Here is a 17835-nt window from a genome sequence, read left to right as displayed (position 1 = left end):
ATCAGCTGAAACATACCCATTCGAATTCGAATTAGGCGATATATTCAATTTTTATGAGTTATGTTTAGCCTTAATAGCCACTAGACCTTAGGGTTATGATGTAGGTATATACCTGCTCGTCCTCCTCTCCATTGCCTTCCTCCACTTCCTCCTCTTCCCCCTCTTCCTCCACGGTGTAATCCGGATCTATGTCCCTCTCCACCTCTTCAATGGCCTTCGCCCAGTCCCCCGGTATATCCTCGTCGGACTCAAAGTCGTGATCGTCAAACTGAAATAACCACCTATGTTTTAGAATAAACGGCAAGGGCTAGGAGGCCTCCAGCCACACACCAAAATCCCAATGTTGTCAACAATTTTTAAAATTATTGACTTGATTTTCATACCACCTCTGCCACTATTGTGTAACACTCGCAGTTGCTGAATTTGCTTGATCAGGATAAACAATCTACCACATCACCAGAAAAGCTATTTAGGCATTATAAGTATCCTCATATTTTACTACACATATAGGAGATATTCATCAAAGTGTCTCAGAGGGGATTTAAAGAGACCACGGTATCATTGATATTTACCATCCTTTCTTCATCTTCCTCCTCCTTCCGCTCCCCCTCCCTCTCCTCCTTCCCCCTACTCCTCTCCTCGATCTCCTCCTCAATCTCCTCCCGCTCCTCCTTCCCCCATCTCTCCTCCTCCCGGACCTTCTCCCTCTCCTCCTTCCCCCTACTCCTCTCCTCCATCTCCTCCTCAATCTCCTCCTCCATCTCCTTCTCCCGTTCCTCCTTCCCCCATCTCTCCTCCTCCCGGACCTCCTCCCGCTCCTCCTCCATCTCCTCCCCCTTCCCACCGGCTCTTTCATCATCCTGCAACATATAAAATAATTTCAATGGTTACTGAAGATGGGTATCTGTATGTGGGTACCAGTCTTTGGTGTATGTAAGTATCTGTATGTGGGTACATGTATGCAGGTACTAATATTTGGGTACATGGATTTGGGTACCTATATGTTGGTATCTGTTCATAGGTAACTGTTAGAATGTAGGTGTATACCTGTTCCATCTCTTGATCATCGTCCAAGACTCTCCTCCTCATCCTCCTTTACTAATGCACTCTCACATGTTTTTTCACTATCATTTTTCAGTAGAGAAGATAAATTTGTAAAGCTTTAAGTCTTTGTAATAGATATTTACCTTTTCATCGCACCTTCTCAACTTGATCCTGAGCGGTATCAAACCGCTAAATTGGCATTCAATGGGGACTCCTTTTCTCTGAAAGAAATAAATTTGTAGACAAGAGGTAAATCTCAAAACTTCTATGAGAAATTCAAATTAAATAATGGAGCATGTGAAGGATAAAATGTTATCTTCCTTACCCTGACCCTTTTGATGTGCTCTGGGAGCTGTCGTGTTGGGGTTGGGTAGGCCTTAGGCCTCATCCTGAACAGGTTGGGATTCTCAGGGTTGAGCTCTTAACCCTCCAACACTGGAAACTAAATATTAGAGATAAATAAATAGATGAACAGATAGATAGATAACACAGTTGGCCTCCTCAACAGCTAAATTGTTGAAATAATGTTACCTCGAACCGAGGATTAACCGTAAGGTTGGTACGGATCCGGTGTACCGCCTCTGCGACAACTTTCTCCTCCTCTTCATTTAGACGTGCACTCTGAAATTATTTTAAGGGTTATTGCAAACAGGTATCCGTATGTGGGTACCTGTGTGTAGACACCTGTATGAACGTAGCTGTATGTGGGTACCTGTATGTAGGTACCTTTAGATGTCCTTGCAAGTAGGTCCCTATATGAATATTCATTAAAGTGTCTCAGAGGGGATTTAAAGAGACCACTGTATCATTGATATTTACCATTCTTTCTTCATCCTCCTCCTCATTCTCCTCCTCCCTCTCCATCTCCTCCCTCTCCTCCTTTCCCCATCTCTCCTCCTCCCAGACCTCCTCCATCTTCTCCTCCTCCTCAATCTCCTCTTCCTCCCCACCAAGCTCGGCTCTTTCATCATCCTGCAACATATGAAATAATTTCAATGGTTACTGAAGATGGGTATCTATATGTGGGTACCAGTATTTGGCGTATGTAAGTATATATATGTGGGTACATGTATGCAGGTACTAGTATTTGGGTACATGTATGTGCATGCCTGTTTTAGGAACCTCTATGAAAGTAGCTGTATGTGGGTACCTGTATGTGGGTATCTGTATGTGGGTACCTTGATGTGGGTACCAAATTGTAGGTACCTTTATATGTGCTTGCATGTAGGGGCATATATGAATATTCATCAAAGTATGTCAGATATCATTTAAGGAGAACACCATATCCTTGATATTTACCTCTTCCCTAAACAGTTCTGGAGAAACTGGCCAGAGCTCGGCCGTCCCACCTTCCTGCAGGCCCCTCACTGTCTTGGATACTGGTGTTTCCGACATCTTTTAAATATAAAAGCATGATTGAATTCTGATATATATATTTATACATATGGATATATATATATACATATCTACAGATCCAATATTACATACCTAACATTACATATGGGGCACCAGTATCTTAGTACCTGTATGAAGGTACCTTTAAGTGGGTACTCGTGGATACCTATCTTTGGATATCTGTATGTGTCTACCTGTCTTTAGGTACGTTTTCTTGGTACCTGTTAGTGGGTACCAGTATTTAGGCACCTGTATGTAAGAACCTTTAAATAAATGGATACCTTAATGTGGGTACCTTTACATGTGAACCTGTATGTAGATACTTGTATTTAAGTGCCCGTTTGTAGGTATCTGTACGGCACATTAAGATGTGATACTTTTCATGAATACAACAAACAAGTCTTAATGCTTTTCTTGGTTTCTTTATTTCGATTTCCAAAAGTGTCTCTTTGCCATTCTTACTGGAGATGTTGGTGTGTATACTGCACTAATTTCCTTGGTACTTACCTTAACCCTCCAGGGATAGGAACATGGAGTTCCCTTGTTGTAACTAAAAGTTACCTCCCTCCCTGCAGGGATGTCACTGATAGCAAAAAACAATAGCCTTGGCCGCCCATCCACCAACACAGCTTTTGTTGTGGCGTTGTCACACTTCTTATCATCATTGATGAGGCAGCCAAGGCTACCGTCTTCGGCAGTCGCATCCAACCTGAAACATTGATATGCTTATAAAGGAAAAACGTCATAAAGAAAGAAACATATGGACTTCTTCTTATAGTTCAAAATCTTAAGTGTAAGTATCAGTTGATAATTGAGACGTACCAGTATGTTTTGCCATTGAGGTCAAATTCAAACATATATTTTCCATCTCCTGGATCCCTTTCAGTCAACTTCCCCCTATATTCTAGGAGGAAGTCTCCTGCCTGAAAGGGATCCACAGCAAACACACCTCTGCCTAGAAGAATAATGATTGGAATGTCAGAACTCATAAATCTATTTATATCTCTGGCTATTTTCTTGTTAAAAATTTGTGATTCAATGCACACCTTTCACATGGCTTATCCATTTTTCTTCTAATCCCTTGGGATCAATCCCGTCCCGGCAGGTTTTGATGGCCATAACCATTGGCTTTATCCTTTGGCTGTACATGATATCTAAGAAAATATAGCATTGTAATACATTTCCGAATGTATGTATGTATGTGTATGTGTTTATGTATGTATGTAATTATGTATGTAAGTAAGTGTGTGTGTGTGTATGTTTGTATGTATGTATGTAAGCTTTCCTGTGTGTTGCTACCTTAATAACTGCAACCAAATGAACGTCATTTTGTCAAAACTGTATAAAATGACTTAATGTCAAAATGGTGTAACCCCTGGGCTAGCATTTAGAGTAGAGATACTTTTTATAATGGGGATAATTTTGACAATCTCCATCGACATTGACCAATAACTATGGGAACAGGTATTTTTGACGTAACAAAGACGTTTCCAAAACTGTAAAACTTGACTTGATATTATATCATAAATATATAGTATTGGTCTAATCATTTCTTTTTTTTTGAATTTCTATAGAAAATAGAAATCGGAGAGATAGGCCAGAGGTGTAATCATGTATCTAGGAGGACTGCGTATTCCATATCCACCGCTCACACCCGCTCTGAGCCCTAATTCTTGATCAGGTGAACGAAATAATCTGCATTCAAAACCAGTGTACCAAGAACGGTCTAACAATCGGTTTGAAACTCATCAGATAGGATTTGCCTAATACAAGTTTGTAATTGAAAACTAGATCGTTACAACGACCGTAGAACTTGCACCAAACCCTGACTGAGAGACTGTAGAAACCCTGCAACATCAACTTGTGTGTTTGTAGCCTGCCTCAACTTAAAATCTTATATGGAGATCAACCTCTTGTGCATATCGAATCAGTTGAAATATATATAAACACCATACTGTAAAATTGATTATTTTTGTTGTCGATAAATTTTTAACGTTTTTGCGAGTCAGCTGGATTCGCAAACATAATTTTGTCAAAATTAACGTTTCATAAGTTATTTTTATGTTTTTTTAACATAAATTCGCAAAAATAAGAAACACAGAAATAAATATATAGGCTATTTACTCAAATTCGCAAAAAGAAATCAACGCAAAAATATCCAGATTTGCGGTATACTGGTGATACTTATATGAATAACTCAAACAAGTTGTTAGGTAGTTTTTAAGTTGTTTTTTTTATTGAGCTACAATGTTCTTTCTGGCCGTCCTGACCCGGTCGGCCAACTTTTTCCTCCACCCCTCTGGCTTGTCTCTTCTCAGCCGCTCCATTATTTTCCGGCCCTCAGGATCCCTACTCAGAAATTGGACCACGTCTGCCTCACAGATGGCATGGTCCGAATCTACAAAAATCGAGACTCTACTCTGAATGGTGGCAGCCTCAGCTGGGGAGAAGGACCTTCGTCCATGGGCCCTGGGCTTCACTCCCTGCTTCTTCTTCTCCTTTAACATACATAATCTCTATCTGATACTGTCAAATGCAGTCTTCAATGTTATATGATATAGTGCACACACATGCAATGCTGTTAAACAGCATTCAATATAATAAAAATTATGTACCACTTCTAGTACCTGCATTAAGCTAAAGTATACCTCTCCTGGGGTCGGTTTCCCATTCATCCTGATGGGTTTGACCCGAAATATTGTTGCACTGGCCTCCTGAAGCTGGGTTGGGGCCACAGCCTTCTCCCCCTCCTTATCCTCTTCCACCTCCTCTTCATCGGAAACCTTTAACAGACACAATCTCTATTTGATCCCGTCATTTGCAGTATTCAATGTTACATGACATCGTACAAATATATACTATACTGTTAATCAATATAATGAAGAATATTTACCTCTAATCGAAGCCAACCTTCTGGCATCTCTTCATCAGAGCTTACGAAATTGTACACGTCCATGATCTAAAACAAATCCGCGATTTTTAAACATGAAATCCTACACTGAAAATGTTATACAAGTTGCAGTAGCTCAACAGTTAAAATTTTGGCTTCACAGGATTAGGGTTACCTACACAGAGGTATCTATATACAGTTATCTACAAAGAGGTACCTAGATCAAGGTAACCACACACAGGTATCCGCATACAAGTACCAACATACTTGTACCAATATATATGTACCCACATTAAGTTACCCCTAAATATTTACCCGCACAAGTACTCGCATACACGTACCTACATACAGGCATCTACATACAAGAAGAAAATCCTTCAGAATGTATCAATATACATTTACCTACATAAATGTACCCCTATACATGTACCTACATAAATGTACCATTATACAGGTACCCACATAAATGAACCCTTAAACAGTTACCAACATAAATGTACCCCTATACAGGTACCTATATAAATCTACCCATATACAGTTGCCAACATAAATGTACCCCTATACATGTACCCACCTAAATGTATCCCTATACAGGTACCCAAATAAATGTACCCATATACAGGTACCTCATATATGTACCCATATACAGTTACTAACATACATGTACCCATATACTGGTACCCACATACATGTACCCATATACAGGTACACACATAAATATACCCATATACAGGTACCCACCTAAATGTACCCCTATACAGGTACCCACATAAATGTACGCATATACAGTTACTAACATACATGTACCCATAAACAGGTTCCCACATGCAGGTACCCATATGCAGGTACACACATAAATGTACCCATATGCAGGTACACACATAAATGTACCCATATACAGTTACCAACATAAATGTACCCACATACATGTACCAATATTCAGGTACACACACAAAAACACCCACATACAGGTATTCACATACAATTACCCACATACATGTTGGTATCTGTATATGGGTACCAGTATGTAGGTACCTGTATATGGGTACCTCTATATGAGTATATGTATGTGGGTACCTGTATGTGAATACATGTATGCGTGTACCTTTACATGGTACTTCTTTATGGGCTCCATCATACATGAACACACATTCAAATGTCCACATACAGGTACCCACATGTGTACCCATAAACAGGTACCCACATACTGGTAGTCACCTGTAAATTGGTAACTGTATGTAGGTATCAGTATGCATTTACCTGAATGTATGTATCTATATATGAGTTTCCGTATGTGGATTCTTGTATATTTTCCAGGGTGAACTTTATACCCAGAACAGAAGTAGATGACAATATTTTAATGAAGGTGTGGTATTTTGAAACACAATAATTCTTATACTGATAAAAAATGACTCAGATGAATTTCATTCACTATCTACTTCGGTATTGGGCATTTATATTTTCAGTTTGAATACAGCAACAACAAGAGTAAGGAATGTTAAACCATTCTATATTTGGAATTTTTTTTCACAGTCCATTTAATGAATTGGATACTAATGACATTCAATTCAATGAAACACTTCATAAATAATAATAATACATTGGAGAACAAATATAAAATCAAGATAATTATAATAAAGCACAAAATAATAATAATGATAATAATGATAATTTGTTGTTTATTGTGTAGGTCCTGCTTAAAAACATGTCACTCCTAGAGCCATCAGCATTATTGGTGAAAGGCCAACACTAGTCGTAATCCTGGGCTTTGGTTTTGTAGTCTCCTCAGAAAGACCTCTCCAATTCGAACAAGAAAGGCTATGGTGGATCTATGATACTAATGAAATTAAACAAAAATAGAAATAATGATATAAAGATAATAATATAACTGATCATAAGAAATACAAACAATAGCAAAATAATAATAATGAAAATAATCATAATTCTTCCTCTCTATATGCATAGAACCTGTGCTCTCTTGTAAACAAGCACTTTAGCTGAAAATGACAAATTCCCAATCAGAACACTCAAGTGGATTTTTTTCTGGAGGAAATGCAGTTGTTGTGTGTGTTGAAGGTGGATATTGACTCAGTATAGGAAATAAAACTAATGTCTAACAGAAAAAACACCATTGCGATACACCTTCAACAACAATTAAGGCGATTATGCCTGTGCATGATCTCAAAATCAAGTAATCTGCTTTATGTCAGTCGCAACTTATTTTCTCGACAAACAATTGAGTGTGAACAATGCGGATAAAGGCGTATTTAGTATTTTCAGTCTCAATTCCAACCAAATAAAAAGATAAAGTGCTAACCCCAGGTAGACCATTTTGACTATTAAGTCCCAAATGACACTTTCACTAAAATGACGTTCTTTTAGTCGCAGTTATCTATTTCGACAAACTACCTGTTCCGACTAATGGGAATCAAGACTAATTTCATGTTTTCGGTCTCAATTCCAGAGAAATAAAAAGTAAACTGCTCGTCATTTCCAAATTCGTAGAAAAAGAGGGCCATTGATGGGCTGTCATACTGTTACGACAAGAGATAAAATGTAAACTCTTACAGAATTTGTATTTATTTAATGTACTGATTCTAAATGCTAATGACTATTTTTTCTGTCTATGTGGATACAGACTGTGCTCTCTAGTAGACAAACACTTTAGCTGAAAATATCCCATTCAGAATACTCAAGTGGATTTTTTTGGGAGGAAATGCAGTTGTTGTGTGTGTTGAAGGTGGATATTGACTCTGTATAGCAAAATAAACTAATATCTAATAGATAGCACCATTGCAATACACCTTCGATAAAAATCAAGGCGATTATGCCTGTTTATCATGTGAAAATCCCTGAATCGGCTCTAATTCAGTTGCAACTAATTTTTTCGATAAACTATATGTTGCGATTAATGCAACTGAAGAATAATTCTTTAATCGTTACTGTCTACACATATGCCTAGTTTCAAACAGATACCTTCCACATGAACCACATATTGGTAATTGAAAATCAATACTATTCTTTCTGCAGTCTGCATGCGCAGTAAATGTTTCATTCTCTTTGCAAAACACATCAGATATCATTGCTGTCTATCTGTGTGCTAATTTCAAAGTAATACCTTGCAAAATGAGGCAGATATTGACAAATCTTTATTGACACTAATTCTTTAAGAATTTGCGCATGCGCTGTGATTGACCCATTCTAAATAAGGCATATATAATATATAACTACCATATACATGTGTCCCTAATTTCAAACCAATATCTTTGAAAGTAAGGTAGATATTGAGATTTAAAAATTGATACTTATTACTGACGGCCGCCGAGTCCGAGTAGGGCAACTGGGTCGCGTGTGGGAAACGGCTTGTCTGTAAGTAACCAGAAGTGGATGAAATAATGAAAATGACAAAGTGGTCACGAAAGTCTGACACAATTCAATGAGTGGAAGAAAAGATTTACCTCTGGCAGGGGCTTGGAGCGCCCGGTCATGGCCCCGTGGATTTTTCCAGACACAAAGAAAGCCGAGTCCCTTGCCCTGGCCAGGTTGTAGAAGCGGTCGCTGGTCTCCGGGGCGTGGGACATGTGTCTGGCCAGCATTTCCCGGATCCACGGATCCACCATCCGTGTGAAGGTGGCCACTGCCTTGCAGTATAGGGAGGGCGACAGCTGGTGTCCCGGTCCGTGGACGGCACACCAGAGTTGGTTCAGACCTGCGTAGAGTCCTTGTCTGGATAGTGGGCGGACGGGTCCGTCGATGTGATCTAGCGTGACCCAGATGGTCTCCTCCCGCATGCGCTGGGCGTTGTAGCCCGGGAGTGCCTGGTAGCCCTTCAGGAAGTTACGCACCATGTTCCAGAGGGGTTTGATGACGGCGAACACTGCCGGCGCCACGTAGCCCGTCTTGTGGGCGGCGACCTGTCGAGAAAGAAATCAATAGAAACATGCCAATCCACATGCAGAAAAGTAACTGAGTAATCTTTTAAAAATCACTTGCCATGAGTATCGCTCCCTCGTCGGTGACTTCGGCCTCCTGGACGACTGTGGGCGTGATTCCCAGGAGGGCTCCAACCCGCTGGCCGTTGTCTAGGATGAGGCGGAACATGACGAGGTTCCTCACCTGACGAAGGACGTGGACGGTGGTGAAAGTCTTGGCGCGGGATAACCTGAGCGTTATGGCACTGACGTATTGCGAGTTGAGGACGGCGAGGACCTGGTCCGGGGTGACCATGTTGGCTGTAACGAAAGCAGAGATGAATAAATGATGGAATGACGTGTACACAGATATCAGACGACAACGAAGGAAAGGAACTCACCCACGGCTCTGACCTCCATCTGGGTCCTCCGCTCCCGCGTCCGGCGCTGTAGTCTTCGTTGGCTCCTCTTCAGCTCCGACACCGCGGCTTCCGTCGCCTGGACGTCCTCGGCCCGGTAGGTGGACAGGGTGAACTCAAGGAACATGGTCACGGATCCCAAATAGGACTTGGTCGTCCCCGGGGCGAACCTGCGGACCGCCTCCTCCATCCACAGTTCCTTGATGCCTGCCACTGGAACGAGGTCGCTCAGACTGTATTCCTCTCCCCGACGAACCCGCCTCCATATGTCGTATGTCTGCCGGGCGTGTTGGTAGGCCACCGGGTACGGCTTGTCCATGTCAACGGAGGTAAGCCACCTAAAGTAACGTCAGAGTAGGGGCACTGAAAAAAGGAAGTGAATGTTGAAAATGAAGGTAGACTACACGTCCCCGATCCCGATGCCTGCTGCGTAGATAATAGTACTCACCTGTCATGAAGCCGGTGACATCGGACGGGACTTCCGGGGACTGGGCTGGGCTGCTGCTGCTTTCCAGGGTACGGGCCTGTCCAAGCTCGCCGGATGAGTCTGTATGTCGCTCACGAAGTGCAGAGTCGGCGCTCTAAAAGGAAGAAAATAACATGTCGTGAGAGTTAGGAAACAGTGCAGTGTATCTAGCTGTGGCACTAGAGAGGAAAGCATGCTCTTACGTGGTTTTCACCGGTGTGGAGGTGAGCGGTTGATCGTACATCGCTGCCGTCCGAGGAGGTGTGGGGGGCGCGACCGAGCTCGCCGGAGGTTCCTGGACCCTGCCGAGTGCGGGACGGGCGCTCTGAAAGAAGAACATACGATGTCGTTTGAGCGTTGGGAAATAGTCCAAGTCTTGCAGGCCACATTGGTGACTTTGAGGGCAACAAAGGTTACCTAGAGGGCTAAAGTGGTTACATGCAGGGCTAATTGGCAACTTCATTTCGGGGATGAAAATATCAATCTTTTAGGGCAACAATGGTTACCTAGAGGGCTAAAGTGGTTACATGCAGGGCAATTTGGCTACTTCATTTCGGGGATGAGAATGTCAAAGTCCAGAAAAGCATGCATGATCTTACGTTGTCTTCTCTGGCGACGTGGTGTAGGTCAGCCTCCGTCTCTTGGGGTGCCTGGAATGCGAAAGCCAATCACCACTCTTCCTCTTCTCAGCCCCACCTGGTGGAGGCCGGCGGCGCTCAGGGGAGTCGTCCGACGACGACGACGAAGATGAGAAGGCGGAGGACGACGAGGGCCGCCGCATCATCTTCTCCAGTCTGGTTTTCCTAGAAAAAGAAGACGAGGAATGAAATGATTCTGCTGAACACTAACCCCCACCCTTGGCCGACATCGCCACCCCACCCCCCTTTTGCACCCTCAACCCACGAGAGATGAGAAGAAGAAAATATATATCCGAAAGATTCCCTTACCTGCCCTGAGTAACGGCTCTGATGGGATCGAGGGGCGGCCATATCTGTGGTTGTCCTCCTCCCGTGTGGAGTTCTTGGAAGGTCCTGCCCTGCTTGACCAATTCCTTCCGCATGGTTCCGGCCGGTATTTTGTGGACGACCGACAAGTGTTGAGCGAGGCGTGCCACAGCCTTGTGGCACCCTTCCACGGGGCACTCCCTGTACCGGTGTCCCGCACGACTCTTGACGGTGATGGGCTTGGCTGGTGGTTCCTTGTGGTGAACGTGCCGCCAATGACGCGGCAAGTTCACGACTAAGGTGCTGCAGTGGGTGCAGCGGCAAAGGGGTCTCACCCGCACGGGGTTCCTCTGCTGGCGCTGTCTGCATCTCGGTCGGCGCGGGCTGTGCTCCAGCTCCGACGAGGTCTGCGCAGCCGCGGACTCTGGTTCGGGCTCGCACTCCGACGAGAAGAGGGAGGGGGACTCCGAAAAGGCAGACTGTGTCATTGTGGCGCCGGTCCCGGGCGGCGACCGGAGTGGCGACTGGTGTGGCGACCGGAGTGGCAACTGGTGTGGTGACCGGAGTGGCGACTGTAATGGCAACCGGAGTGGTGACTGGTGTGACGACCGGAGTGGCGACTGGTGTGGCTCTTCTTCACGTTGTGGTTTGGGAAGGGTTATAATGCGGTAAGGACCGACCAGCAGGCCATACGAGCGGTTCCTGGTATCCTCGGACTCGGGCTCCGTCTCCGACTCGGAGGAGGAGGAAGAAGACGAAGAGGCTCTTCTGGTGGCGTCCGTCGAGGGTTCACTCTTCGAGGAGAAGGAGGAGGAGAGGGAAGACGTGGATTCGTCTGTGGATGATGCGGCAGGACCCTTCAATGCCGAGGCTTTCTCCAAAGAGAAAGGTTCTTCTGTACGAGTCGGGGCCGGCGACTCGCGAGTGCCGGAGGAGGAAGACGACGATGACAACTCTGGGAGTGGTACCGGCGCCTTTAAGGCAGAGGAGGACTCCGAAGAGAAAGACGAGTGGTGTACGGATGTTTCCGGAACAATAGAGTCATCGCCAGCATCATAGTCTATGGTTCGGTCGGTGTGGGTAGATGTGTCCATGACAGCCTTTGAACGTCGACTGACTGAAGTGTGTTTTTTCCGGCCTTATATAGCCCTTGGTTACACTGTCAGTCTAACCCTAACCCTAACCAACAAAATTCACCCAAAACACCCCAAAACAACCCAAAATCCTTATGAAAACTAGTTCCAACTCTAATTTAAGGCGAAAGAGCATGAAAAAGTAATGAAAAAAGAACAAAAAGCAAGAGATATGGGGAAGAAGGCAAATCCGTTTTTTAAAAAAAAAATGGCCAGATCACTTTTTTTAAATGCCGTCGTTGGTCGACGAAAACGCATTGCTTTTTCGTGCCCTTCACATGGTCGATAGTAGGTGGCCAGGCGATCATTATTTTATATAAAAAAAAAGCCATTATTTTACTTCCTGTGCAGAGATATGAGCCGTTAGAAATTTGCAACTTTCCCGCCCAAAAATTCACGAAATGCACTTTATTGGAAGGATAATAACTCGTTCGTTTCTAACCCCGAGAAGATGTCCTTTACACCTTAGATGGAGAGGGGTGGAGGTGGAAGTAGGCGGAAGAGATGGGATCGGTCGGTATTTCTGGTGCCGAGATATGACCCCTATAAAAAGGGTAAACATTGCCCTCTCCGAAATATTGAGAGTCATGTTTCTCCCCTTCAAAAAATTAGTTAAAAATTGTCCTGCACAGCATTTACTGTCCGTCCTAAGGGGACCCTATGTTGCCAAGATGGAGTTCCTCCCTACTTTCGGTACCGAGATACCGCTCCTCAAAATCGGCCGAAAACGCGACTTTTGGCCTAGAATGAATTTCTGTCATTTTCCCTTGTTACGAATTGACCTTTACAGAGTCGATAGACTCCCCCCCGGTGAGAATCGTCCGAAAAGTTGGTGTTGCCAAGTACTTCCGTTGAGGAACTTGGCTACATTGTGGACTATTGTTTACCTTTTAGGGACGAAATGGCTACCTGTTGGGAGGAGGTGAAAGTTTTTAAGTGTTTAAGGGCACAAATGGCTACCTCATCCAGGACCCCAAAAGGGTCGCCGACCCAAAGGGTGGAGGCCCCAGAAATATTGTCGGAGAGGGTAGTTTTCGACCCCTGTGGGTCGAAAAAGCCTCACTTGGGGTTATCGGGGGCCCAAAAACATGATTAGACGTGGGGCCAGACCGGACCCTTTTTGTGGTGAAAACTAGGGTTGGGGTCAGACGGTCAGTCTGTCTGTGGTCCGTTTGAGGCAACTTGCTCCCATCCAACTGACTCTGTACGCAGTGTCCTCTGGGAATGAGTTCTCTGCACAGCCTACACAGGGTGTTCACCTCCGGGCGTGAGAACGATCCCCTTCCGTGCTGGGGAAGCGACTGTAAAAGAAGACATAGACAACTGTTACCAAAGATGTAGTTTTGAAATGAAGTGAAGATGTTCGATAGAAGAGAGAATTTGACCTCGTCGGGGTCGATTGGGTCACTGCCCAACTTGTGGGGCCAGAAGACTTCAAGTTAGGGTTAGGGACCTTCACTGGTAGACGTGTGACGCTGGGGTAAAAATGGACCTTTAGTACTGACCTGCCATAAACCCTGTTACATCGGAGGAGAGTTCCGGGGAGGCGGCGGGTCGTCGGTGGGCTGCTGCTGTCTGGGTGGACGTTCGCTGGGGAGTGCGCGTCGCTGCTGTCTGGGGTCGGGGTGTTATCAAGGTCGCTGGACCTCGCCTAGAGAGTGCAGAATGGGCGCTCTAAAAGAAGAAAGTGAGATGTCGTTTACAGTTAGGAAATATTCTAAGGGCATAATGTGTTACTTTGAGGGCAAGACTGGTTACTTACAGGGCTAAAGTGGTTACCTCGGGTGAAACAGTTGCCCTTAAATGTAACCGAAATTGCCCTATTCTGGTAGGGCAACATGGTTACTCTGAGGGTTAGGGCAGAAATGGCTACCTCAAGGGGATGAAAGGGCTACCAGACAGAAGTGGGGCCAGGGGTCCCCCATTGGAAAGAAGGGCTCACGGAAGGGGCCGATCCGAAATCCCCATGGGGTGACCCAGCCCCTCCGGTCAACGCGAATCCCCGGGGGAGTACTCCTATTGTATTAAGGTTTGGTGCTCGTAAACGGATGGGGCAAGGGGCCCCCATCGGTTCGAGGCCCCTTGTATTGGGTGCCCCTCGGACCCAATTGGCCCCATGCAAGCATTGTTCGCACGAGTGATCCTGTTTTTTGAATACCTTTTGGGGGGGGAGTTGTTGGGGCTGCCGGTTCTAGTAGGAGCTGAAGGGCCCTTCGGGGCCGTGACCCCAACCGGTCCGGGGCCAGTGAGCCCCTTATTTTGGAAAAAGTCGGCATTTTGTCCCTTTCGGTCTTGACCCCATTGACATTTTTTCAAGGGTCCGGAACCGATGGGGTTAGAGAGCTGAAATCACCGGAGGACCCTTAATGGGGATGGGAGTCGACCCTCATGGGGTCTCTTGGCCCCTTGGGGTCGAAGGGCCGATAGGGTGACCATCGAATTTGGGGTACTTTTGGAGGAGGCGTAACTCTGAAACCGAGCATGCGAGAAGACTGAGTTTTGGCCCCTTTTGAGCCCCATCTCTGCTTTCCCCGACCCTTGAAGGGCATTGTCTGGCCTCGAAGGGTTTCGCGACCACAACTCCCGAATCGACCCCATCTGGTCCATTTTCGACCTTTTTTCTAAGAGTGGTGGCCCTAAGGTCGAGGGGATGGGAGGGTCCCAATTTTCGCGAGGGTCCTCCGAAGGGACCGCCCTCGACTCCCATGGGGGAAATTTGGCCCCTTGAAATCAGGGGCCAAGTGGGGCCCAAGTCGAATTTGTGACTTTTTGGCCCTTTTTTGAAGGGCCGGAAAACCTAGAAGCCTTAGTGCTAGGGAATCGAAATTCACGTGAGATGGGTCCCCCACCGTCCCGTCAGATGTCCAAAGGACAGCTTCTAGTCGTACAGGGTAACAGAGATATGAGGTCAGGACTGGAGTCCACGAATGGCAAAAATGGCGAAAATCGGCCCTTTTTGAAAGACCCCATCTTCCAGATCCTGGGAGGGATCGGCTTGCTTTTTACAGGGACAATCTAGAAAGGATAGGGCAATGCGGGGCCCAAAAATCAGGGGCTTGGGTCAAGGGCAAAGGGTTCGTCTGACCCCAACTCTAGCCCCACCCTTGGGGGGCGAGTCGGTGACTTGGACCCTTCACTGAGCCCAAGTCTTTGGGGTTGCCGAGGACCCCTTGGCACCCCAACATGGCGTGGCCCCACTCTATTGTCCCGTGGTGAAAAATAAGGGCTAGGGGCCCAGACCACCCCACAAGGCCTCCGGGAAGTGAATGGAGTGTCACCCGCCGCTGACTTCTTCTGTAATATCCTTCTAGGAGCCGACCGAAAAGGTGGGTGGCCCTTTGGGGTCCAGAAAAGGGGTCAAACCCCCTTTTCTAAAGGGGCACCACCCTCCAAAAACCCTTCGAGGGCCGATTTGACTCCTTAAGTAGCCATGGCGACCTGACTCTAACGTCATCCTGTCCCCCTTTCCAGACTGATTGGAGGGGCGAAACTTGCCAGATCTGTAGGGCAGGGCCCGCTCTTTAGAACCCACCCACCCCCCCCCCCCCCCCCCGAAAAAGTGTCTGAGGGGGGCGCTTAACACCCGGGGTTAGGGTGGAAAAAACGGTTAGGGTTAGCCATCGATCTGAGATGGGGGGGGGGGGGGGGGGGGGCAAGTGGGGTGACTTGAAAAAATTTCAAAGTCTCTCTCCACCCCCCAAGATGGGGGATCGGGCTGTAATTTGGGGAGGGTAGGTTTTCAAACAGGGCCCCTCGGACCAGGGTAAAGATCCCCCTAAAAATCCAAGGATAAAAAAACCCATAATACTTAGCCAAAAATATGAGTTACTTTCAGAGTTAGACATTACTATGGGGTAAGTTGGGTATACCCCTCAGAGGGTCCTTGTTCCTGGGTTCCTACGACCCCTATTTCTAGGGGTGCTGGGTCAAACCCTCTCAGAGGGTTAGAAATTAATTTTGACCCTCTAACCCACCCCTAATTAGTTGGAGGTCATTAATTAGTTTTAAAAAAGTTAGGGGGCAAAATCCTCGATTTTTGAAGTTTTACCCTCACTTGGTCAAAAAAAATCCTAGCGTCCCGGGGGTGGGGGCACGTTAAACCTTGGCGATTTCTGCAGCATCTAACCAACTGACGTGCCCCCACCTTAATTACTCTTAATTAACGGGCAATTAGGGTTGGGGTTCGCTTTATCCTAATTAGGGTTAGGTTTAGGGGTTAGGGTTAAGGGTTAGGGTTATGGTCCACCCCCTCAAAAGTGTTACTAGGGACCCGGTTATGGTCCTCCGTAACACTTTGGGGACTTGTGCCAAAAAAAGTGTTACTGGGGACTTATAAAAGTGTTACTGGGGACTTTAAAAAAAAAAAAAAGTGTTACTGGGGACTTAGTGGACTTAGTCATTTTTAAGGTCATTTTTGAGTGTTTGGATATTTTTTGACATGGTTACTAAGGTAACTTTTCCTAATAATCCCAACTTGGTTTCAGTGTTCTAAGTGGCTTATTTTCCGACTTATGGAAGGTATAAAGTTGAGAATTTGTGCTTTATTTTAGATATTCAAAAATCCGAGTTTTGGAGGTTTTTTGGGTATAGATCTATTCCTATATGTATTCTGAATAATAATATGTAATTTTTATAAAAATCGGCCCAAAAATGAATCTTTAAGATGAAAAAAACGTTATGTCCCCAAAAGTGTCACTGCTAACCCTGGGGTTAGAAAATTTCGCAAATATGGATATTTCTTGCAGAGAAGACAGTTCTTGTGGGGTTTTAAGGTTAATATTGACTCAATAGGACACAATAAACTGATATCAATGAAAAAAAAAATTTGATACATTTTTGGGACTAAATAAGTCGAAAATTTCAAAATATTAAAAACTCCTATTTTTTCGGGGTTTTTGGGTATAAATGTATTCTTTTAAGTATTCTGAATGATATTATGTAATTTTTTTTAAAAATGCTCAAAAATAAATCTTTAAGATGAAAAAAAACCAAAAGTCCCCCAAACTGTTCTTTCTAACCCTGGGCTTAGAAAATTGGGCAAATATGGACATTTCTTGCAGGGAAGACAGTTCCTGTGGGTTATTAAGGTTCATATTGACTCAATATCACAAAATAAACTGATATGTAGCCCCACACAGATACCCAGATAGAGGTAGCCATATACAGGTACGAAGATATAGATAGCTATATACAGGTACTCTGATATAGATAGCCATATACATGTACCCATATATAGATAGCCATATACAGATACTCATATATAGATAGCCCTATACAGGTACTGAGATATAGATAGCCCTATACAGGTACTTATAGATAGCTATATACACGTACCCAGATATAGATAGCCATATACAGGTACTCAGATATAGATAGCCATATACAGGTACTCAGATATTGATTTTCGGTCTCAGTTCCAGAGAAATAAAGGGTAAAGTGCTCGTCATTGTCAAATCGGAGAAAAGGAGGCCCATTGATGGGCTACCATACTGTTACGAAAGGAGACGAAATGTAAATTCTTAGAGAATTTATATTAATTCAATGTACTGATTCTAAATCCTAATGACCTTCTTCATGCCTATGCGGATACAAGCTGTGCTGTCTTGTAAACAAGCACTTAAGCTGAAAATGGC

The 17835-nt window shown here is 44.7% G+C and overlaps 1 protein-coding gene across 1 annotated transcript; it reads right to left on the bottom strand.

The window, feature by feature from the left end:
- Positions 1-10008: 10008 nt before the first annotated feature.
- LOC130048389 (uncharacterized) lies at positions 10009-12163 on the bottom strand. Its single transcript, XM_056145048.1, has 4 exons — positions 11073-12163; positions 10725-10928; positions 10108-10238; positions 10009-10022 (listed from the first exon to the last, which is right to left on the bottom strand). Exons 1-4 carry the CDS (start codon positions 12161-12163, stop codon positions 10009-10011), a joined length of 1440 nt encoding a protein of 479 aa, XP_056001023.1.
- Positions 12164-17835: the final 5672 nt, after the last annotated feature.

Source organism: Ostrea edulis, chromosome 1 (genome assembly GCF_947568905.1).
Source record: "Ostrea edulis chromosome 1, xbOstEdul1.1, whole genome shotgun sequence".
NCBI lineage: Eukaryota > Metazoa > Mollusca > Bivalvia > Ostreida > Ostreidae > Ostrea > Ostrea edulis.
The sequence above is the reverse complement of the archived record's forward strand: the minus strand, read 5'-3'. Positions and strand labels throughout refer to the sequence as shown.

Coding starts and splice junctions, on each gene's coding strand:
- LOC130048389 (XM_056145048.1), bottom strand. CDS start 12,163: ATGGACACATCTACCCACACCGACCGAACCATAGACTATGATGCTGGC. Junction 10,929..11,072: donor AGAGCCGTTACTCAGGGCAG/GTAAGGGAATCT, acceptor TTCTTTTTCTAG/GAAAACCAGACTGGAGAAGA. Junction 10,239..10,724: donor ACGTCGCCAGAGAAGACAAC/GTAAGATCATGC, acceptor TTCCTTTTAGAG/CGCCGACTCTGCACTTCGTG.